This window comes from Urocampus carinirostris, chromosome 1 (genome assembly GCF_059441175.1).
Source record: "Urocampus carinirostris isolate Australia breed hairy pipefish chromosome 1, RoL_Ucar_1.0, whole genome shotgun sequence".
NCBI lineage: Eukaryota > Metazoa > Chordata > Actinopteri > Syngnathiformes > Syngnathidae > Urocampus > Urocampus carinirostris.
Genome location: NC_142349.1, coordinates 8022204 through 8045853, shown reverse-complemented (window position 1 = coordinate 8045853; position 23650 = coordinate 8022204). Strand labels below are relative to the sequence as shown.

The following is a 23650-nucleotide window of genomic DNA, read 5'->3' as shown; positions in this document are numbered from 1 at the left end:
GGGAGCGTCTTTACTGATATTAATGATGTGAAAATTCAACAAGTTTCAAAAATAATATCCCCAAATTGTGGAGTTAAATGAGAAAGAACTTTAAAACTTAATACATATAACTATGTGGGCAGCACGGCAGCGCAGTGGTTAGCGCATGTGCGGCACAGTTCATGTCTTGGGAACATCCTGCGTGGGTTCAAATCCAGCTCCAGACTTCCTGTGCGGAGTTTGTATGTTCTCCCCGTGCTTGCGTGGGTTTCCTCCGGGCACTCCGGTTTCCTCCCACATTCCAAAAACATGCATTTCAGGTGAATTGGCCGGTCCAAATTGTCCCTAGGTGTGAATGAGCGAATGAGTTGTCTGTCCCTGTGTGCCCTGCAATTGGCTGGCAACCAGTTCAGGGTGTCCCCTGCCCACTGCCCGATGATTGCTGGGATGGGCTCCAGCACCCCCGCGACCCTACTGAGGATAAGCGGTGTGGCTAATGAGATGAGATGAGATGAGACATATAACCATTTAATATATTTTCAAATTTCTGGTTCCATGACAAAAGGTGAGGCACAGCCTCATATGACTTATTTGACAGCACATCACTGTAAATGCATTATTGTGCCTTAATATGATTTTGAAATCAAATAGTTATTTACTATTTTCAATTCATACTGCCGAAATAAAAAATTGAAAATCTTAATTCCTATTCATAGTTTTGATATTAAAACATTACTAGCCAGCTTTCTAATTACTTTGAAATAAGATCAAGTGTGAGTATTAAGCATTCATGCTAATGATAAATTATGTAATGCAATCTTTTTTAAAGCAATGCTCAAAATGTTGAACTGGCTGACAGAGCAAAACAATAAATCAATGATTTAAAATACTGCAATTAAAATATTGTTTTCGTTTACTGTTGTGCTGGACCGACATTTGATCCCAAAACGGCTCCAGAATGTTTTTTTTACCGTCAAGTAGATTTGAGGAGACATAAATGTATTCCAATACAAGACGCTGGACATGTGATTACCATATTTGGCTTACGGTTGGAAAGTCAGGGTTGGGCCATCTTGTATTTTGTTTTGGTCTGATCCTGACACCGATTGGGTTCTTTTAAACACAACTGTTTTGATGTGAACAAATGGCAATCCGTCATCTGGGAGAGTTACCATCTCACCTCAACAGGATTATAAATATATAACAATGGCATGTTTGCAACTTTTACAACATCAGACCAGAATCAAAATGAAATCTCACACTTACCTGACTGACATGGAAAACTCCCCAGGAGCACTCTCGCTTTCTCGGACCAAAAACGCACCACATTCCCTGTGTCTCAGTCGACTTTCTGCCACACCACGAGATATGCGACCTGCAAACCAACTGAGCATTTGGACAGAAAACGATGTGGAGATTTTAATATGTTGACCGTATGTAAATACAATACACTAGATACCATTTTCTTGTCCATTGTGTTCTCATTACGTACATTAGAATTAAAATTAGAATTGTCTTCATTGACATTGATAACAACGTAGTAAATATTGGTTACAATGACATTAGACACATAATAAAGACTTAAAGATAATTCCAAATTCGTAAACGTGCAAAATGAGAGGACATAATACATGTTTTTACGTAATTTTATCTGTATATTCCAAATATTTTCTAGGATAATGCCTTTTGAAGACAACCAGTGTTTTCTTTTACATCCTTAGCTGTGACGTCATCAGGTGAATGACAGGTGAATCAGTGGAAACATGTTGCACTGCAAATATACGTAAAATGTGCCTCGTTGTATTGTTTGGATCCTGCTGAGCCGTATTAATTCAATTCTTAACCTTTTCCTGTCCGGACCAACACAGAAAATCAAAGTAAATGAGACAACAGTGGGTGTTGTCGTCAGCAGTTGATGGAAACTCAATGTCTGCGCAGTCACTAAAAACCGTGGTAACGCTAAGGTGAATAAATACTCGAAAAACTAAAAAATGCAGGGAATAAACAATAAATCCAGACAAGGGTTATGTAATGTTTGCAAAGCAACATTTGTTTTCGTCGGTCTTGAGCATAGCCTGGTTCCAACAGCGTGGTTCCGAATGACAAGCGAACTGCGTTTGATAACGAAAACTTGCAAAATCATCTTTATAAAAAAGTCATTGAAATGGGTAATTAGTTTGAAACACTATCTAAGAAGAAGAATCTTAACCTATAAATCTGAGTTGAGGAAAAGATCACTCCTTCTCTTCGTCACGGATGTCAAGTTCACCCTCATCCTTGTCACTTGCCTCAACCACTGCTTCGAATTTATACGGCTGGATACCTAGTTCTCTGGCACTATACAGACGCTCCACTACTTACGAACGAGATATGTTACGGATGATCATTCTTTAGTTGAATTTGTTAGTAGGTCAGATATGTGTCCAGACATCGAGGAAGTAGGTTTGTATGTTTAAGGTTTATTTAAGTATGTTTAAGGCTCGTATAAGTAACCTGTATTTTTAGATAAATAAAGTGAAATTTAACATACTTTTTCAAGATGGGCTTCAAGAGTTAGGTACCTTCTCCTCCGTGGCAAAAAGTTGCCGAAAAAAAGTGGTCTAGCCATTTTCCCAACCGCATCAAGCTTCCTTATTTCATGTTAATTTCAAATAAAATGCTCGCTTCTTCTTTACACTTTACGCCAACTATATTGAAAGAATGCACGAGATATATGAAAATAAAAATGTCAAAGTTCTAAGCTCACTGGAGATACAGTACAGTATGTTTACACACAAAATGGGACAGTGACAGGAAGAGGATGCCTGATTTCTTGTTCGGGGCGGTTGCTGGGTGAGCTCTCAAAGCATTGGACGCCGGTAGCGGCGGGAAGAAGCACTACAATACAGTCCTGTACTCGGAAAATGGTGCACAATACAAAATCTAACTTACTGTCCGGATATTTTTCGACATCCCGAAAAAAATCTTTGTTTGTTCCGTTGTTCGTAACTCGAATGTTTGTAAGTAGGGAAGCGTCTGGATATGTTTTTTTCCCTCTAGACCTATCTGTCAGGGACATTCTTTTGTCACAATCAGCCATAAAATCGGATTCAGAGACACTTTGTTCACTACAATCGCTGTCTGTTTCGGAGCTGGCCTCACATTTTGAGTTAATGGGATTTGATGTTACAGCTCTACAGGAAAATAGCCAGTTGGTTCAGTCTTGCGACTAAATTTATCGAGTGGAATATTTTGCTTCATATTTGCATAATTGTGCTGAGGAACATTAGAAATTTCATGCAAAATTAAAAAAAAAATGTTTGGGAATACCTATAAAAGAGATAATGAGATAAAAAATAATCTCTGTATAAAAAGGAAAACATCATTACAAAGGTAATGCTTTGATAATGGCGTATAAGTTGTACATAAGCACATCAGAAACAACAGTAAATGCACCAGAACGTAATTCTTAAAAAAGCACTGATCACTGCTATCAGACACAAACTGTTCTTGCCGGGGTAAATTTCTGATCTCTTTGAAGTTATTTTAGAACACAGTTTCTAAAATAGCAAACACTAACTCTTTGTAAGCATTTTTTCTCCCTGAAATTATCAGCCACCAAGCCGAAAGCGCTTCTTCCTCCATCTAAACATTTACTCCTTTGCACCTTTCATGGAAGGCGCTCCAATTAGTGTTCTTAACAAGACGCATCCCGCTGTAATGTTGTCACTTTAGCATCTGGCGTTGAAAAAGTGGGAGAGCATCTGCTGCGAGACAAAGTGATGGTAACGCAGCGTGTAGCGGCAAACTACACACTCACGAGCGCAAATTGTGAGATTACATAAGTGAGCGTATGAGTAGGACAAGCTTGTTTTATGCTGGGATGCAGATGTCCGAAACCAGAGCAGGAGATGCCTGGAGCTGCAGCGCACACAAACTCGCGCACACTGGCACGCTAATGAGTTGTTACAATTGAGCATTGTTGCGTACTCGATTCAGAATCTATTTAGCCTCTTTACTGATGCATTGTGAGTGATTATGTGTTTGTAGGCATGCACTGCATGAACTCACCCGTATGGCCGCAGGTTGATATAGTTTTTAGGCACGAAGCCTTTTCTGTTGTGGAGCTCAGCTGTGTACCAGTTGGGATCATCCTCCATGTTGGTGATCTAAGGACGCGTCACATAAATAGTTTATATATCGGTCCGTTGGAATTTCCACTCACGATATTCATTTTGTGTCAGAGGTCAATGAGTTTCGAATCAAATCAAAATGTATTTGTACAGTAGGGATGAGTCTATTCTGTTTTTGATATCAAGAACCTGCAGAGGCGATAGGATTAGATAGGACTCCAGTTGTTTTTTTTCTTTTTTTGCTATTATAACTGTTTGCATCAAAGGCAGCACTGGGATACAAAATCTGGCCGAGGGGCTGGCCCTGCACACCTCGTTTACATAAAAATGCAGACACATATTTGTTCAATTTCCCTTTGTATTCATTTGTAATTACATTAGTTTCATAACATTAGTTTTGAAACACTCACAATTAAAGCAAAATAATATAATGGTCCCTATTTTAAGAATTGTAGTTAATGTATAGATTTGTGGTATTACTATAGTAGTATTTCTGTAATATACTTGTCGTATTTTTATAAAGGATTTTTACAGTATTTTAGCTGGCTAATCAAAATGGCCTTGACTCCCACAATACAAGCCGAGAGCTTGCTTTTTTTCTCACAGAGACGCATTGGGTTTATAAAGTTTCACTATACTTATTACTCATTTATTTTACTCGCACTCCATCAAGGGGCCAACATTATACTGTGCATTTAAATGTGTGATTCCGGTCTAAACCAATCAGATTAATTTCCTGTGTTAATATAAACCAATCAGACGTGTAGTTTCATTTGTGTGTTTTACAATAAATGAGCCTTCTGCTAGAGGAGTAGCATGATTTCTCTCTGATCCGAAACACGCACTTCCGATAGAAGGGGCTATCAAAAACTTAAATCTTTGACTCAAGAGTGTGGTCTTTTCTTCCATTCTACTACAATCTCAACTTTTACCCTTGACATCCCCCTTCCAGGATGACCAGGCTTTAATGGATGTTGCATTACCAAACAATACAATTAAAAAAATAATATAAAATGATTAAATTATAATATGAAGTAAAAATAAATTAGAAAAGATGCACTGGATTTTAACATTAACAGACAAACAATGCATTCTATTAAAATGCTGTAGACAATTTAATTTAATTAATATGTGTATACAATTAGACATGATTCCCTTTGCCAGTTGGCAACTTTTACTCACATAACCTCACACATGCCACATGTCTTTGTAGTAAGATGTTTTTCCAGACCAATATTTGTGTACCCCCTCTTTTATTAATAGAATAGCAAGAACGTCAGAGAAAGTGGGTTGTCCTTGCAGTTTGCAGGACTTGCATTTGGTTGCAAGTGAGCCGGGACCTGCAATAGGCCGGTTGACTCTGCTGGAAACACTGGAATGATTGCCAGCCCTTTAGATAATTTCAAAATCAATTAATCTATTTTTATCATGCAGCAGCTAATACAAGGCAGGGTGTTCTGTTGACCATTAGTGGGAGAATGGGAAATTGAGTTAGCTTCAGCCCAAGGTATTACAATAACAATAATTTAATACCCGCAACCATTATTGGGGGATACACATTTAAACTTGATCCGGGAGTACTGAATTCTATTGGAATTAATTAATCAATAATTAATTTATGCTTATCTATGAATCTCTCTAGTCTATTACAATAGCGTTTCTCTAATATTTGAGAGAACTGAAGAAGCAGAGATACCGGTATGTAATTTGTGAAGATGTGTTTGTTTCCATTTTTGTATATTGGTATCACTTTTGCTATTTTCCTTTTATTTGGAAATTTCCCTGTTCAAATTGACAAGTTACAGATGTAGGTTAATGGTTTCACAATGCTATGTATAATTTGCTTAACTAATACAATATCTATATCAAAACAGTCAGTAGATGTTTTATTTTTACAATTGTTTACCAAAACTCATAACTCTGATTCGGTTACGCCACACAAAAACATTGACTTTTTATCAGTGACTCGAATTGTTTGCTACTGCAATCGGAAATATTTGATAATCTGTTATTTCTAATATTTTCAAGTGATAAATTGCAAAAATTAACTCTTATATGAGTTTTTAATTGCATATAATAAATGTGGGTAATATTTTTTCTCGTAAGTTCCTGATTGTCGAAGCGTAGATGTCCTGCCAATGGCGTCTTCTAGAAAAAGGTCTTGTGTCCTCCCAATTCTGTTTCCTTTGATCTGTACTTTTATTTATTGTAATATTTACTTCCCACTTAAATGTTATAATCAACCCAGAGTTTGTATACCCTTTTCATGGCCAAATTCAAGGCCCTTTAAAACATTTTCATGGTCAATTTTCCATTTTCTCCGGTACCTGGCATCTTCTTCTTTTCACCTCTCCTCCTGTCTTCTTGGTTAGACTCGGTGGAGTCGATAATGCTTTACCTGACGACACCATACAAACTAATACCAGCTGCCGTTAGTAACAAGGAAAGAAGAAAGACAATGGCAAAGCAAAGCCACCAGAACAGGCTTATTAGCGCCCCCATTTTAAGCAGACTTGATTTATTTTCTTTCATTTAATGTGTGGTCTATCGTGTTAAACTTCTGGGAAAAATGGCAACAATTTCAAGGATTTAAAAACATTTCACAGGGGCCGAAATTGAAAATTATTTTCATAATCGATGAACGGGTAGATTATTTTTTTTGATTAATCGATGAATTGCATTTCTGAAAAACATTTTTAATTTCTTCCGCTTTATTCAAATATTGTAATAAGTTTTGAAGAGAAAGAAAAAATAATTCACACAACAGAATATTCTATAATATAAAACAATAGAAATCTAAGTCTTTGTCAATTATGGTTAAATCATGCAATCCCCATGGCGTTGTCTACAATGAACTTTTACCCATGGGCGTAACCAGGCTGTTTTGGGGGGTTTCAAGCACCTTCAAATTTACCCCATTCACCCCCAAATATTATAGCATTTCTAAAACTCTCATTTCCTTAATAAGGAACAGGATAAGCTTCAATATCATGAAAAACGCGAGATAAAAGAGGGAAAACAAAACGGAAATGTGAATAACGCAGCGTTGTGAATACTATACTTCTGTCTATTTAATTCCTAGCACTGCTCTGGAGCTAGGGTCCGGGTGAAACTGGGTCAAATCAGCTTTTCCACAAGAAAACTTCTGATTAAAAACATTCTACTGTTTTCAAATATAAATTTTTTTAATTTGCTACACAAAATAAAATCAATAAAACCATTAAGAATGAAGGTGAAACCATAAATAGAATAAAGTGAAAACATTTAAATGAATCCCTAAATTCCATAGACTTTACTTACATTAAAGGGGCAACGTGGATAATTTGACCACTAGATGTTGCTGCATTGTGTAGTGCAACAATAAATGAGTGCAAGTAACAATACAAACTATGTCTCTACTTCTCTCCTGCTTCGCTCTATTCCAAAAGTGCGTTTGGATCAAACTGAAAATGTAGACGAGTTAGACATTCTACGGACTGATGTGCCCTTTGAGTTTTAGCATTTGATCTCATGATAAATGAAGCTCTTTTTTGCAGGGTGGGTGTCTACGCATAAAATCTTCCTATCTTGCTTTCTCACCTCACACACAACGCCCATGTTTCATACTTTTTGCTTTGCTCCTTTTTTCCCCCAAGCACGGCAAGGTTAAAGAGTTAAATTGAAACGCTTTGTGATGGCAAGTGTCCATTTGTCATGTCACCTTGAGCACTTGCAAGAGTGACAATGATACACTGTGATGGGATGCTGTTATTTATTTTTTAACCTACTTGGGGTAGCAAGCCTTTTGGAAATTTGGGATATTTTGGGCGACAGAATGATTACCAACACACACACAAAATCCAAGTTTTTTTTTCCCCAGATAATTGGTTAGTCATGTAAATAGGTTGAGATGCAGATGCATACCAAGACTGAAGGAGTTTTGGGACGAATGGACTCATAAACCCTTTCAAAACTTAGCATTAATCTATTATTTGACAGTTAAAGAGTTTTCCATGCACTCCACCAATGAAGGGAAGAGTACAAAAAAACACTGCAATTTTAAACTGCGACTACAACTACCAAATGGTAACTTTAGTTTGGTGTTCTTCTTAAATTTGGGATGCATCGTTTGAGATGTGCTCAAAAAGTTCAATATTTTCTCTTTTAAATATATGGGAGCAATGCCCAACTGAGTTCAAAGAAGTTTTATCTTCCACTCGGCCTTATTGTTAGTGTTCGTTCGTACAAACACATGCATTTTTATGTTGTGTATTTAAAAGCTTGAGTATTGGATGAATTGTTTGTAAAAGCTCAAAATTGTTGCCATGTTTCACAACATGTTTGCTTAAAAATGACATGGACACTGCTCTCCGGTGGCTTCGCTTTGCCATTGCATCTCTTCTCTTGTGATTAATGGCAGATGATTCAGTTTGTATGGCATTGTCCTATGATGCGCCATCGCCTCCTAGGGGTCGTGCTCAAGAGGGCAGGCGCATGCAACATCTAAACAGGACACTATGAATTGTGTTGTAGTCCAAAGATTATGTATCAATTATGGTGCTTTATTAGTGGCCATGCAAAAAAAAAACTAAGGTCACGTTTTCCAGTGATGAATTGTAATGGAAAGAACTCAAACGCTGTTCGTATGACTTATTTGACTTTGCTTCTCCCTTTACTTTGCTCGTTCTGTCTGTAAAATTTCTGTTAATAATGCGTGTGATTTAAGTTTGACCGTTAGGCATGACGTTTGCCACATTTTACGAACAAGAAGTAGACACTAATCAGGAAGTAGCTCAGTCACGGTCTCAGTTACAGAAGAAACTGTTAAATGTGGGCTGTGTCACCATCTTAATCAATTCTCTTGAGGCTATAAAAAAGCAATGGCAGTGTGTTTATTTTTGTAGAATACATCTTTGGCGATGTGTATTCGTGTATATTGTGGACTTTCAAATGCAGTGACTGCTGTAGTTTTTTATGTTTTTGTTTTCCATACAAGAAAAAGACAGGCAATACACAGATAGTATCAACATAAGATATAGTCAACATAATGTCCAGCTGTGTTCCAAAATCTTGACCAATGCAACAGGTTTTAGATGATGGTACAATGGCTCGAAATGAATGCTTCTTGCAAGAAAACCAGGCCCCAACTCAAGGTTTATTCATTATCCTTATGCTGAGCTTTTTGAGTTTTTCCTTTCACTCATGTAGGTTTCAGATCAGGGGATGGTGTAATGGTGATATGTGCAGCCCTTAGAGACTACGGACTAAGGGCTATACGAATAAACATGACTTGACTTGACTAATCAGTAAGTAGTTCAGTCTTAGTTACGGAAGAAATTGTGAGATGGGGCTGTGTCACGATCTTAGTCAATCCTTCTGAATAGCTTTAAGTTTATCTTTGTAGAGTACATATTTGGCGATATGTATGTAATTTTGGTTGGAGTTTTCTATGTTTATGTTAATTAACATATACGCCTTTAATAAATCAGTTGATGAATCAATATGTATACACATTTAGGTTTGATGTCGAACATTGAGGGTAAAAAGTACCTTTCTTTTCTTTACAGTTCCACTCTGCTTTTTTGTTAAGAAATGATATAAAACAAAAAAAAACATTTAAAAAAGAAGCACCCTCGCTCCTTGGCTCATGACAAGAGTTTGGTTGACTGTTGCTCTACGTTTCACGATCAATGCAAGTATACACATAGGAAACAGTACAGGGCTTTTTAATGAGTTTCCATTGCTTGAAAAATGCTCAGTCGTAACTTTTGCTGTTCCACTGAAAACCAGGTGGGATTCTTAAATTGTATGGAACAAACCTGTGTCAATATTTTTAAAATATAATATTTCCTTGAGTACAAGTGAAAATGGGTTAGCGCATAGCTTAATTATTTGTTATTTTTATTTGAGTGCATAAAGTATTGTTGACATGAAATGATACACTCTGGTAGGGCTTCGATTGGGAACCCTAACTCACCAATAAAGGCTTTTGTGAGAAAAATTGATTTTACTTTGCTATGTTCTTTTTCTTTTTCGGATTTGCAGCAGACGTTGCCATGGACAGACCTTACCCCAAATCCTTAAGAAGGCTATTTTAAAAATGTGAATCAACTTTCTTTCCTACTTTACTAATGCTTTATCGCACTGCACACTGGAATTATGTGGCCGGACTTCAACACGTAAATCTGAAAAACAGGCTTTAAGCAGCATTTGACCAATATTTGAACCCACGCTGTTTTGAGTAATGTAGGCCAAACACTTAAAGTTAACTGTGCCACCATTCCCAGGAAATATGAGTCATCAATAAGAAGTTGACAAAATTGAGACATATCATGCGTTTTTAATAGAATTGTGCTCACTTGTCTGTTTGGTGATTTGGTCCTAGTTTGGTTCATAAATACTGAATTTCCCTTAGGGGATGAATAAAGTATCTATCTATCTATCTATCTATCTATCTATCTATCTATCTATCTATCTATCTATCTACTGTCCTTGTTTTGAACACCCCTGCCTCCAGTCTCTGCTCCCCCCACATGGGTTTGTCAACTTCAAAACGTGACAGTCTGTAGCAAACGATGGTTACACAATTACAAATACAAAAATCCCTCGCTGTATGGCGGTTTAGTTCTTGCCTATTTTCATCATCATGCATTGGATTCTGCAGTCTGATTAGCTAAATAGTAGCCCCTGCCCCTTTTCTACCTTTGCTTTGCTGTCAAAAACGTTGTGGTCTAAACCAGTGGCTCCCATAGTGGGTGGTACCTCCCCACTAGGGGTGGTGGAAAGATTTAGGAGGGCGGCAATCCGAAGTCGAAGTCAGAAGTTTGAACGTAGTGCGGTTGTGAAACCGCAAAGCACTGCGTTTTTTTCAAGATTTTGTAGTGAGTGATTAAATTTTGGCCAACCACAATTGTTACTGTTTGAGTTTTAAAAGCGCCGACCAATCAGAGGCTAGTTTTAATAATGGCACAAGCCAATAAACGCGATTCAAAGTTTGCAAGTACCACATTATGCCACACCCACCGTGTGAGCTCATTGAGTGTCATGGCGGACTACGTAAACATAGTCCCAGAGTCAACAATTGACAAGGAAACGAAGCTCGCACGGAAGAAGGGCGGTACATCACTTGTTTGTACCTATGTTGGTTTTGGTTTTCAAAAAGGATCACAAGTAAAAGAAGAAGAAGGTGAATCTACAATTGGACTGGGAGGTAAACAAACCTCCATCAAGGCGCCATTTTTGCCCTTCGCCCCGAACTAAAAAAAGTTTGCAAAGGCACAAAGAAATAACCAATGTTGCTAGCTAAAATTGTCTTATAGTGTCCAACCCCAAAACTGCATTATCAATTAGAGGTAACACTTTTTATTTATGCAAGTTAATAAGTGGAATGTTATAACAAAAGTAATAAATAGTAGTAGCAATAGTTAATATGTTAGCAGGAATGGTGGGTTTCACGGGGAATACACGGGTAGCCAAGGGGCGCCAGCCTGCAAAGGTTTGGGAACCATTGGTCTAAACCAGGGGTCGGGAACCTTTTTGACTCAAAGAGCCATAAAAGCAAAAAATATTAATTTTATTTTAGGAAAGAGCCACACCATATATTATGAGACAAATTTACTAAATTGCTAAACCCGCGCCCCAGACAAAAGCTTAGTCTTCAGCACATTTATTTTTGATGATTTGATAAAAATTATGAAAAGAGAATAATGCCAGAGCCCCTGTCCCAAATTCAACAAACAGACCACTTTAAACTTGTCTCTTTCTTGCAATTACTCAAGATCGGTTAAACTCCTTTTGACCCTTTTTTTCATACATATTGGTTTCAAAACCAGATGCAAGCATTTATTTTGTAAAAACGTCACAACATTCTGAGAATAGGGAGCCTTATGTGCTTACCTTTGGCGAGAGATGGGAGGGAATGCTTGTACTTTTTGCATAGCTCCACCCATCCCTCCGACTCACCCAATCAAATGACTAAGTTCTCTTCTGGTGTTTTGGCGCATTTACAGTTCTGTGGATTCATCATAAAGTATCTGAACACTGAACACAGATTATATAGTGAACTTTTAAATAAAGGATTCTTTAGCGTTGTACAGCCAAAACGAGTTTTTTTCCCCCTTTTTTTGTGTGACACCTTGACTGTAAATTGTAGTGAAAAACGTGCCCTATATATACTGCAAAGTGTTACCTTCGCATTCAACTTTGGTTTGGCTTTACGTGTACCTGAATAGCATAGTCATTCCCGGTTTTGAACAAGATGGAGAAATTTTGCATGCAATCAAATTGGTCTCTGAGCCATAGGTACTCATAGAAAGAGCCATATGTGGCTCGCGCGCCATAGGTTCCCGACCCCTGGTCTAAACTGTCTATTAACATACACACACATTTTTTTGAATTTCAAGTTTCTGTAAAAGCCATCATGTTAACAAAACTCTCGGACCGACTGTGGCAGGGCCCAAAAGACGGTGGAAGATGCTTTCTATCGCCAACTAAGTTAGACTGCTCAACTTTACCATAATGTCCACATGATGGTGAGAACATACAGTATCATGTGAAGAAAAGTGAATAGTTTTGAAGAGTTCAGAATACATTTTTAATTATTTTCTAATACAGCCTGCCAAACCAAACTGGCAAAATTATAATGATTATAAATCGCCATACTAATACCATAAGTGCATGATTCATTTTTTGGAACCTAATAAAGATTTTTACCTAAACGGGGTTCCCAAAAGAAAGCTCCTTTATCTGCACAAGTGCCCAAGAGGGTCAGCCAGTAATATTTTATATAATTTTATATAATCAATAGTGCAATGTAATAGCAAGATTATTTTTAAAATAAAATATGACAGTAACAAAATAACAACTATAGATCTGCAAATAAAAACACATAACGCAGAATTGCAGTTGAATTAAGGGTCTTTTTGGTCATTTTACAATACTACAACAAAATTGGAGGGCTTCTCCTTTCAATGTAAGGAAATGATGTAGAGAGTTGCGGGATAGCTGTATGCTAGCATCGGGGATCCTCGGGTAAAGCAAGGTCTCCATGATGATTAAAATTTTTACTACAGGTTGTAACTCCAGGTCATCCGAAATGGATCTGGCGTTAGTGAAATGCAGGCTTGGCAGGGGTGGCTCGTGAGAGTTGTTATGTAGCCTAGCTGCAGTAGGCTCGACCTGTAGCCCCGCTACTGCTTCCTCTCTAACTCAGTCTCTTCCTGGACCTAACAACAATCCATGGAGCACCTGTTTGTGATCAGCATTTCTTAGTGCTCTTCTAACCTTAGTCAGAGTTCTATTTAATTGATAAATTTACACTGAAATGCTCGCTGTCGCCGTGCTTGACAGTTTGTTTTGACTTGTGCCACCGCCCAGCTCTTTGACTGACACAATACAGTATACCAGCTTATTGTCACGGTTGCCATGGCGCTCAATTGGTCCAAGCCGTGTGGCCCCAGGTTCTGTCACGGTTGCTACGGCGCCTAATTGGTCCCGCCCATGGACGCCGGCTGAAACGCGTTGACAGATTGCTCCTGGGAGTACTTAAATACTGTCCTTTGAACCGTTAGGTGTCAGAGCATCTGCGTAACTCCTGTTAAACTCTGTGTGAAATGCCTAGGTCTGTGAATTTGCATGTTTTTGATCCTGTTTTATTTTTGGCCTGATCTGTTTGATTTTGACAACTCTTTTGTTCGGATTTCAATCCACTTCCGCGACCATCGATCCCCGGATCGAGTGTGCACGCATTCCTCCTCTCCCTAATAAACTGTGAGTACGTTACGCGATTTGGTTCTCCATTCCTGTTTCCTGTCCTGGTACGTGACACTTTTCCAAGTTGCGAACACAATCACACCCACCCAACACACACTAACAGCCCTTTGGCGACCTTCCACAGTAATAGCATTTGCTGTGTGTTGTCTATTGCAATGTAAATGTAAATGAAATGGTCTGCAATTATATAGCGCTTTGTAAGTCACTGAAGACTTCACAAAGCGCTTCACACGTACCCATCCCCAGCCCCCAAACACACACAAACACACACACACCGACAGCAGAGGCAGCTATGCAAGGCAACTACCTGCTTATCGGGGGCCTTAGGGATTCAGTGTCTTGCCCAAGGACACATCGACATATAACACGGAGTAGCCTGGAATCGAACATGCGACCTTTTGAAGAAAGCTCTACCTCCTGAGCTTCGGCCGCCACAATGCAGGATAAAAACAAAAACAGTGAAAAGCAAACCTCGATACAGCAAGGGATTACTGTGTTGGACATTAGGTTGCTTACATTGCTTAGTTGCGTGATCCCATATTAGATGCGTGACCATTGTTGCAGATGATGTAACTATTGATACATTGATGCTGTTAGTTTTAAAATAGACCCCTGAAATTTGACTTGTTTACAAAAGACCCCACACACACTATAAAACTGACTTCACGTCATATTTACTGACATGCAATGCAAACAACTTCATATACATTTTTGTATTTTCAATTTAATGCCTCCTCTCCGTCCATTTCAAGGTGACAGGTGCATGAGGCTTCTTCTATTGTACAACTATATCACCTGACACCAGTGATAATGAGCTTTTTGATTACAGTCTAGGGCTAAGCAATCAAGTTGCAAGTATTAAAACCCAAAATCACGTTAACGCGCTATCTTGACTCTTTGACCTCTGCCCGCTGTCGTGAGCCTTTCAAATCCGCCGGCTTGACTATTGCTTGTCCTTTGGAATCGCTCAAGTCCTGAGAACAGCTGGCCTGTTGCCAATCTCCAAAGGAATCAAACTGTGCAAGAATTGCACTTTTGAGGGAACAATAACCAAAAAAGGAGGATCTCGTAACTTTGTGGGGCTTCTACACTCGGAGACGTACATTTGTCTACATCCAAACATTTGTCAACTTGCATGCAAACATAAAATCAACATAGTTTTGCCTTACCTTTAACAACTCTCCCTTATTGAAACTGAGTTCATCGCCCTCGGTGGCACGAAACGTATACAGTGCCACAGCTTCCATGATGAAAACCACCAGAGCATGCACTACCTTGCGCGCACAACCGCACCGACAAGTACTTCTACAAGTGTTCCTGAAAACTTAAAGATGGGAGAATGTAAAAGAAAAGGTGATGTTAAGCCTGTGCGGTAGAAAAATAGGAGCGAGCGAGAGCTCGGGGGAAAATAAACAACTGGCTGCTGCTCAGCAACACACTGCCATGAGTAACGTTGGCAGAGAGAGCGACGGAAAGAGAAAGAGAGAGAGAGAGAGAGAGAGAGAGAGAGAGAGAGAGAGAGAGAGAGAGAGAGAGAGAGAGAGAGAGAGAGTGCACTCAGGATGAGAGTGGGAGGAACTTCCTGCCTCTGAACATTTGACTCATTAGATTTGCGCTTTGACTTGAAGACTTGGTGTTTCTTTTAATTTACATACCTGTCAACCTCCACGGCTCCATGCCCTTGCAAACTGTCGTATTTTCCCTTACAAAATACAATATAATCTTAAACCATATTTTTTCCCCAAACGTGTTTATTTATGTAGTTTATCATGTTATATTGTACATGTGTTTCGTTATATCATATATATTGTTAATTAACATTTTGTTGTGAGATCCTGAGTTGCTCGACATAAATGAGGTTTATTATGAAAAAAAGTTCAAAAATGAAGTAGCTTGGACGTTCACTGTAGAAGGGAAAAAATACATGCAAATATAATTAAGCAGAATAATACATTTTCTTATTCAAATTATGAATTTATTTTCTGCATTAAATTATTGTTGGTAATATACTGATTACAGGGATAACCACAAACCTGCCTTTTTTTATTTTCTCATTTTATACTTCATTTTTTTCTTAACTTCCTTATACAACATAATAATTCGTAATAAAGTGCCTCAAAGCAAGTGAGCCGTTTGAGAGCCAGCTCTCTTTGATGAGATGAGCCAAAAAAGCTGGTTCTCTAAAAAGAGACCGACTTCCTTTCACTACATCGAACTGCTCGCTTCGTTTGCAACGGAAAAAAACGATACCGAGAGGCTTCCGCGGCAAACTCGTTTGACTTGATTGATTTGCCGTTTCGTGAGAGTACACCGGATGGTACCCATAAATGACAAATTTGCGTTTTTCCGTACAGATTTTCTCGGACGTCGTACATGTCTTAAAATGCACAATAAACGTACTTTGTACGGCAAAACTGTACAGGTTGACAGGTATGAATTTACAATCTTAGAAGAATACAGATTTGACAGGATTTAGTGAGTCCGCAATTAAGATTTTGATCTGAGTTAAAATACTACTGTTGAGGTTAGTGGATGATAACTTTATAGGTTACACCAGGCATGTCAAACACACAACTTCTGTTTTAGAAAAAGAAGGGTATCTCTAGGTCATTTCAATAAAAAGTTAAGATTTTTAAAACAAATGCAAACCAAAGTGTCCATCTAGCCACAAGAGGGGAGTAAAGGATACACTTTAAAAGGTCCCGCCTAGTAGTTTGATGGTATTTTAGTCAAATTTTATTTTCATCATATTTAGTATCTCGTGTGGACAGCTCGGCGGCACAGTTCTGAGGTCATGAGATCGAACCTTCCTGTGTCGAGTTTTCATGTTCTCCCCGTGCTTGTGTGGGTTTCCTCCGGGCACTCCTGTTTCCTCCCACATTCCAAAAACATGCATATCAGGTAAATTGGCCGGTCTAACGTGTCCCTAAGTATTATAGAGAGAGTGAGTTGTATGTCCCTGTGTGCCCTACAACTGGCTGACAACCAGTTCAGGGTGTCCCCCTCCTACTGCCCGAAGATAGCTGGGATGGGCTCTAGCACCCCTGTGACCCTACTGAGGATAAACGGTGCAGATAGTGAATGAATGAATAGTATTTTGTGTGTTTTTATTCAATTCAAACCAGGATGGCAATGAGGTCGATTTTATTTTGCCTTTTTCATAGGTCCTGCTTGAGTTTGTATGGCATAGTGAGCAAGTTTGTGGAGTAACGGAATACATGTAACGGCATCACGTAATTAGGATACCAAAAACATTTAATTGTATTCCATTACAGTTACAGAAAAAAGGTACGAAAATACAGGTACAATTAGCCAAAAACAATGATTACTTTGAACGATTACAATTTTATTTAAAACTATACTTTGTAAACATATTGCGCTGATAGATGAATGGTGTCATAATGTCAATCACTGACACTAGAGAGGCAATGACAGATGTTTACGCACAACGTGCGCGAGCTGAATCTGATTCGCAGATTGTGCAGGCCGACACATTCTCCACCAATGCTTGTTTATTAGAATGTATTGCAGGTAAAATTATTTGTTGTCCGTATTTTATTTCTCGTCAAAGGTAGCACTCGTTTTTGTCGAATTGGCGAACGTCTGGAGTTTCGTGAGGCTGCTAATGTGTGCGCTTTGCCACTAGGCAGCAAAGGTCCTCGCTAGCGATGCGTTCAGGGACATTTAGTAAATTTGATTTGGTTATCTTCTTTTGTATTTTGCCGTTAATTGTGGTTGAAATCCACTGTTTGATCACTATATTGTTATATTGTGAGAATAATTTACTTGGCTTTGTAAATCTGAATACTTTCAAGAGGTTTAAGGTCCCCACTTGAAACAAGTAAAAAGGCACTTGGTGTGTTAAAACAACATTGGGTTCTTAATGTCGTCTTAGCATGTCTTGTCTGCAATGTGAAAGATAAAGATTTATATTTTCTTAATAAACTATGCTACGTGGTTAAAATCTGAGCACTTTTTTGTACGACTACAATTAACTACCTAACATTGGTTTCCTCCAATTATTTTTCCAGGTGACACGGTTCATTTATCCATCCATCATCTGTATCGCTTATACCCAGTAGGGTCGTGGGCGTGCTGGAGCCCATCCCAGCAATCTTCGGGCAGTGGGCAGGGGACACCCTGAACTGGTTGCCAGCCATTCACAGGGCACACATAGACAGACAACTCACTCACTCATTTAGGGACAATTTGGATCCGCCAATTAACCTGACTTGCATGTTTTTGGAATGTGGGAGGAAACCAAAGTGTCTGGATGAAACCCACGCAAGCACGGTGAGAACATGCAAACCCCACACAGAAGGTTCGATCTCCCTTCTGCCATTTTTTTAACCCAATGTGTGCAAAACCTCAAAAGTTTTCCACACCCTGGCACATCGGCATTTTCCTTCCTTTCCGCGTTTGCTCATCCCAGGGCCTCTTCTTTAAGAAAAAGTGCCTCGGATATATTTAGTTGTGATATATGTGAGGTGCTATATAAAATGGAATGAAATGCGCTGAATATTTCATATCGGCAGAGAGCCGGCAAGGCGTCTGCCACGCTGTCAGTGAGGGAGACCAGCCGCTGGCGTGCACACACGTGCAAATCCAGAAGCAGGCCCAAGTCAGGCGGACCACTGACGGTCGATAGGCGCTTGCGTCATTTTCAGAGCCAAATTCACTCTGGCGTGAAGACCCCTGCAGTTGTTGAGAAAGTGCTCTTTAAATATTTGAAGGGACGCTCTCTAGATCAGACGGCATTGCGCGAATCCTCACGAGCATTTGGGCCCGATATTAAAAGATATTTAAATTTTTTATCCCTCACTAAAAAGAGTCAACGTGGTGTATTACTTAGATAAACCTGCCTGAGAGAATTCCAGCTCATTTTTGTGCTTCAGCTAGAACCCCCTCCCAACAAAATGTCTTATTTTACGATATACCATGTCCATTAAAATATATCTGGATTGCAACAGTGATAGTGTAGAATCCTAATCACTAGGTCACTAGAATTGTAGATTACTAAGGAAAATGACTTAGATTTTATTTCATTATCACACTATTTCTTTCTCACGGTGCCTCATTTTACAACGGTGTAATGAAGCATTATGGGAAAGAGTTCAGCTAAAATGACGTTTGATGATGAGATAAAATCGAATGCCTTCTCCTAGGTCATATGGATCGTCAGTGGTCTAGTGTTTACATAGTGGAGTTGGGTTTATTATTTCTTTGTTAGTATTATTTTTGTTGTCGTTATTAGTAATTGTATTATTAGGCCAAGCCACAAAAATATAGTCATACATAAATTGGTCCATGGTGCAGAAAAGGTTGCCGACCACTAGTGTACAACGATGTAACCCTTCAAAATGTGCTTGTGACAGTGGTATTTAGTGATTATAAATGGAGGCTTATTTGAAAAACAACAAAGTGAAGAATGAAAATAAAACATTCAGACATAGGATCTTTTTCTTTGAATTTGGGAAAATGACTACTACGAAGGTTCTTACTACAAGTAGGTTCTTCTTCCTAAAAGAAGTGTGGTTTGAGTCAAAAGAGCCTCTTACTTCCAGGTACAAATTATTCCTATCACAAAAACTGTCAATAAAACATATCACTGTTGCGTCAAAGGTTAGATATAATTGTAGTAATGCCAGTAGTTAAAGGTGGGTTGCATCGTTTGAGGTGTCCTTTAAAAGTTGAAAGTAGAATTTTCTATGCATTAAGTATGTGTTAGCTACTCCAACTGAGTTCAAAGAGCATTTATATTTTTTTTTCCAGCACGTCTATCTGCTTTTATCTTATATTTAGCAAGGTTGTACGAGGTTGTGCAAAACACATTAGGTAGAAAGAAGACGGGGAGGTGAGGGGGTTGAAGAGTGCAATGTGTTTGGATCGCCCTTAGTCATAAATAATCTCAAAGGGCTGCACAGGCAACAATTACCTAACTACCTACGTACCTACCTACCTACCTACCTACCTACCTACCTGCCTACCTACCTACCTACCTACCTACCTACCTACCTACCTACCTACCTACCTACCTACCTACCTACCTGCCTACCTACCTACCTACCTACCTTACCTAACCTACTTGACTTACCTTAACCTCCCTAAATCTACCTTAACCTACCTAACCTACCTTAACCTACCCTTGTCATATCCCTCAAGAGGGTGACCGACAGCAAGACAAATTCATGCACAAAAACAAAGAAAATAAATGACCATGGCCAGCCCAAGCACCCAAACAAGTTAAGCACCTCGGCAACCAAGTTGGTCATGTTTTCGTCACTCCAGATGAAACGGGACACACGAGAGCAGCCATGTCACTCGGGTCAGGGTCACACAACACACTCTTCAGTTCAACAGCAGGGCCCGACAGCTTTCACTGGTTTACCCCTGCCGCATCATACAGGTGCCCTGCCCATCCCTTAGAACACGTCCAAACATTCCACTATCCTTTCAAAACACCTCTCCACGCGGGCCCGACTGGCCTCAGGACCTGAAGCATCTTCCTGGTGAGCCTAACGGAAAGCTACGCCTCTGCTGACATCCCTGTGTAGTTTGCCTGTTTTCCCAATGCCTAAGTGTTCTCTTTTCCCACTGGACACTCTTGTATACTTCTATAAATATAATAAAAATATGCATGCAAGGTTATGTGCCAAACCCAAATTGTCCTTAGGTGGGTGTGTGCACTTGACTGGTTGTTTCTGTGAGCCTATGACTGGCTGGCAACCAGTTTAGGATGGCCCCTATGCGGTCCCTAAAGTCAATTGGCACCAACATTAAGTGCAAAAATCTGTATAACCAAGCGTAATGTATGATGTTGTGTGTCTTCTTTTTAATCCCAAATGATGTGACACGAGATTTTAGAAGCCGATAATGGTTGGTGATCTCTTCTGAGGAGGGCAACAGAGAAAAAAAAAGAAGAAAAATACTGTATAAAGAGGAGATGATAACCTCTCCAACCAATCCCACATGGGCGGACTACTTTGACTCTGTTGTGAAAAGCTTTTCTCAGGATGCTGAAAGGGTATCAGGACGTTTTCAAGGTACAAAACACAAACACATCAATCATGTTTCTGTTCTCTTGGCAGGACACTTAACAGATCACTTCTATGTTGCAGGCGATTTGTCTTCGTGCATTGCAATATTTAAAAGTGATTTCAATCTGCGGCCCAGGAGCCAATTGCGGCCCTGTGGATGATAGTTTGAGGCCCATGGCTTAATATGAAAGTTAAGGGTCAGTGTGTAATACTTGATCATTAGGTGTGCTGTATTCAAACTATGGAGACTTGAAGTGACCATAAAGCACAATTTTTCTTCTATTTTTTACACACAGCCCAGGTTTTTGGTTTTACGGGTGCCTGTAGCAGCAATGCGTTGGGCAATTATCTCATCTAGCTATAGGTTAGGCTCATGTTATGTAGAATGGAAAAAAATCAACCTATTTAAATCAATATTATTTATTTAGATGTGTGACTTTTTTACCACTTGGAGGCACTGAATAATACACACTGTCTCTTTAAGCGCAACACTAGCAGATTATGGATTATTTTTTTCTTAATATTTTCAACATTAGATTTAATTTTTGATGGAACTTTTTAAAAACAATATTTATGAACAGTTGAATGTTTTTATCAATATTTGTGGAAAACCCCATTTGTTCCAACCTCACTCAGACCCAATTAAATTGTGTTATGGACTCCTAACGTAAAACCTTGTAAAACTTTGATGATAGTGCTATCTCAATATTTTATTTTCCCTATATTATACATTTTTATTCCATAAGAGGTTTTGTTTTTAGTTGGAGGCCGTTAAGCATTGTTAAAGTAAAATGCATTTGTTCAGATTTGTAAAAAAAAAAAAATGCACATGTTGTTTTTCTTGTAACAGACTGACCTCTACTGGCTAAAACTGGAGGTGCATGCTGTAAACTGTATATGTAACCATTCAAGTTATTTTCAGGGACATTTTGAGGGTTTTTTTGTCAGTGACGTGGCACGTTATTGAAAGTTATGAAACATTTACTTGTATACAGTGCAGAAGATGTTACATAAAATTCTTTCACAACAACTCGAATAACAGATATGTAATTCAGTGCTGCGTGTTTGGATTGGATGCTTTATCAGAGAGATTGAGCATTTCCTTACTCAGAACGTCATTTGGAAATGAATAAATTGCGTTTTACTTATTGGCCGGGTGCTTTAAATTATAGGCAAAATATATCAGTTATTATACAAACACCGTTAAAAGAATACTCGTAGGTCAATAGATGTGCCTTTATTTTACAGTCTGTGTTGTTGTAACAGCCATTTTGTCAGCCATCTTGCTGTTACTGGAAGCCAAAACCCCGAAACCTTGCAAAAAGTCGGGCAAAAAAAACGAGGGGACAAGTTTCTAGTTTGGTTATTTTGAGTCTCCATAGTTTGTGGTCCTACTTGTGCTTTGTAGCACTTGTTTCAAACGCAATACGGCACAGCGAAATTTGGAGGTCAAATAAAACACAGTCTTTTTAAACACCTTTCAGAAATGCTAAAAACATTTTAATCAAGATTTGTTTTTGGATCCTAGTAAAGAAAAATAATAATAATGTACACATCTTTTAAATTCCAATGATTGTCTAGCAGAATGTAAAGATTCAATTTAAAATGAGGTGAAAAAGTATGCCAACGATTGTCTTACTTAAACTGACAAATAAATGCTATTAAATAGCCTTAAATGTCATCTCATTCATTTTGTTCCCGTCATGTTCCAACACGCGATATGAAAGAGGGGTAAACCTCCGAGAATTCACATAAGTTGACTAAAAACTGTTTGCCCCACAGCGTAATCTTTGATTTTTTTTTTAACCAACAAAAACAATAGAATGAAATTGTCTCTACTCTCATTGATATCAACATGGTGAAACATTGTAAGCAATGAGATTAGACATGACCAATGTTCCCTCTAAGCTGTGTGTGTGCGCAATTGCGCACTGCCAAGAGCTTTTCCGCGCACAAGAAAATCTAGCCAGCTCACAAAAATCAGGGCTCGAAATTGCTAATTAAGAAGCGAATTAAGTCAAAGTTAAAGTGCATGAAGGTAAAAATACACGGGTTCCCCTGACGCTGTGTTCTAAATGCGGTATTTGGAAGTCAATGTCTAAGTAGAATGAAGTTGAGTAAAGTCAGTAGAGTTTTTCAAGAACTGGCTTCTTCGGCTCGGCTCACTAAAAAGCAAGGGCTCTTTCGGGTCCCAAACGGCTCTTCGGGTTGTTTTTGCTTCTTTAATCCCTACACTACCAAATATTATGTAAAATTGTGCACAAAATGACTTAAAGGAAGGGGGGGAAAATAGAACAAAAAAGAAAAAAATACCAAAATGAAAAAGTAGTGAAAAGCTGAGAAAAAAAAAACAAAAGGACAAAAAAAGAGAATAAAAGAGCAGGAAATTTTCAGAAAAAAAGCCAGAAGAAAAGAAAGAAGCAAATAAAGGGAAAAAAAGTAATAGAGAACAAAATAGCAAGAAAAAAGTAACAGTTAGGAAAAAATACAAACACAATGAGATTTTTTTAAAAAGGAATTTTAAAAAAAGGAGAGAAAAAAACAGGGAAAGGGAGGAAAAAGTTTGTGTTGCATTCAAATAATTTCCAATTATGTCAAGTTAATCTTGTTGCCAACATTGTACTTCCACTAGAAAAATGTAATTAAATACATTCATGTATCGTGCAACCGACTAAATAAGCCCCCCAAAATGTTAGTATTATGCGACAAAAGATACCAGGAATAAAAGAAATGGAAATCTTGTGAAAGATTTGTAAAAACAAATGACGTCTG

At 38.5% G+C, this 23650-nt stretch overlaps 1 protein-coding gene across 1 annotated transcript in view; it reads right to left on the bottom strand.

Annotated features, from left to right (window-relative positions):
- grapa (GRB2 related adaptor protein a) overlaps window positions 1-15293 on the bottom strand; it is a 54761-nt gene extending 39468 nt beyond the window's left edge. The window contains exons 1-3 of the mRNA XM_088354066.1: window positions 15011-15293; window positions 4030-4127; window positions 1246-1365 (exon numbers count right to left, since the gene is read on the bottom strand). Coding sequence (XP_088210192.1) covers window positions 1246-1365; window positions 4030-4127; window positions 15011-15088 — 296 coding nt within the window. The 5' untranslated portion in view covers window positions 15089-15293. The remainder of the gene's footprint in view (window positions 1-1245; window positions 1366-4029; window positions 4128-15010) is intronic.
- Between the last annotated feature and the right edge of the window lie 8357 nt (window positions 15294-23650).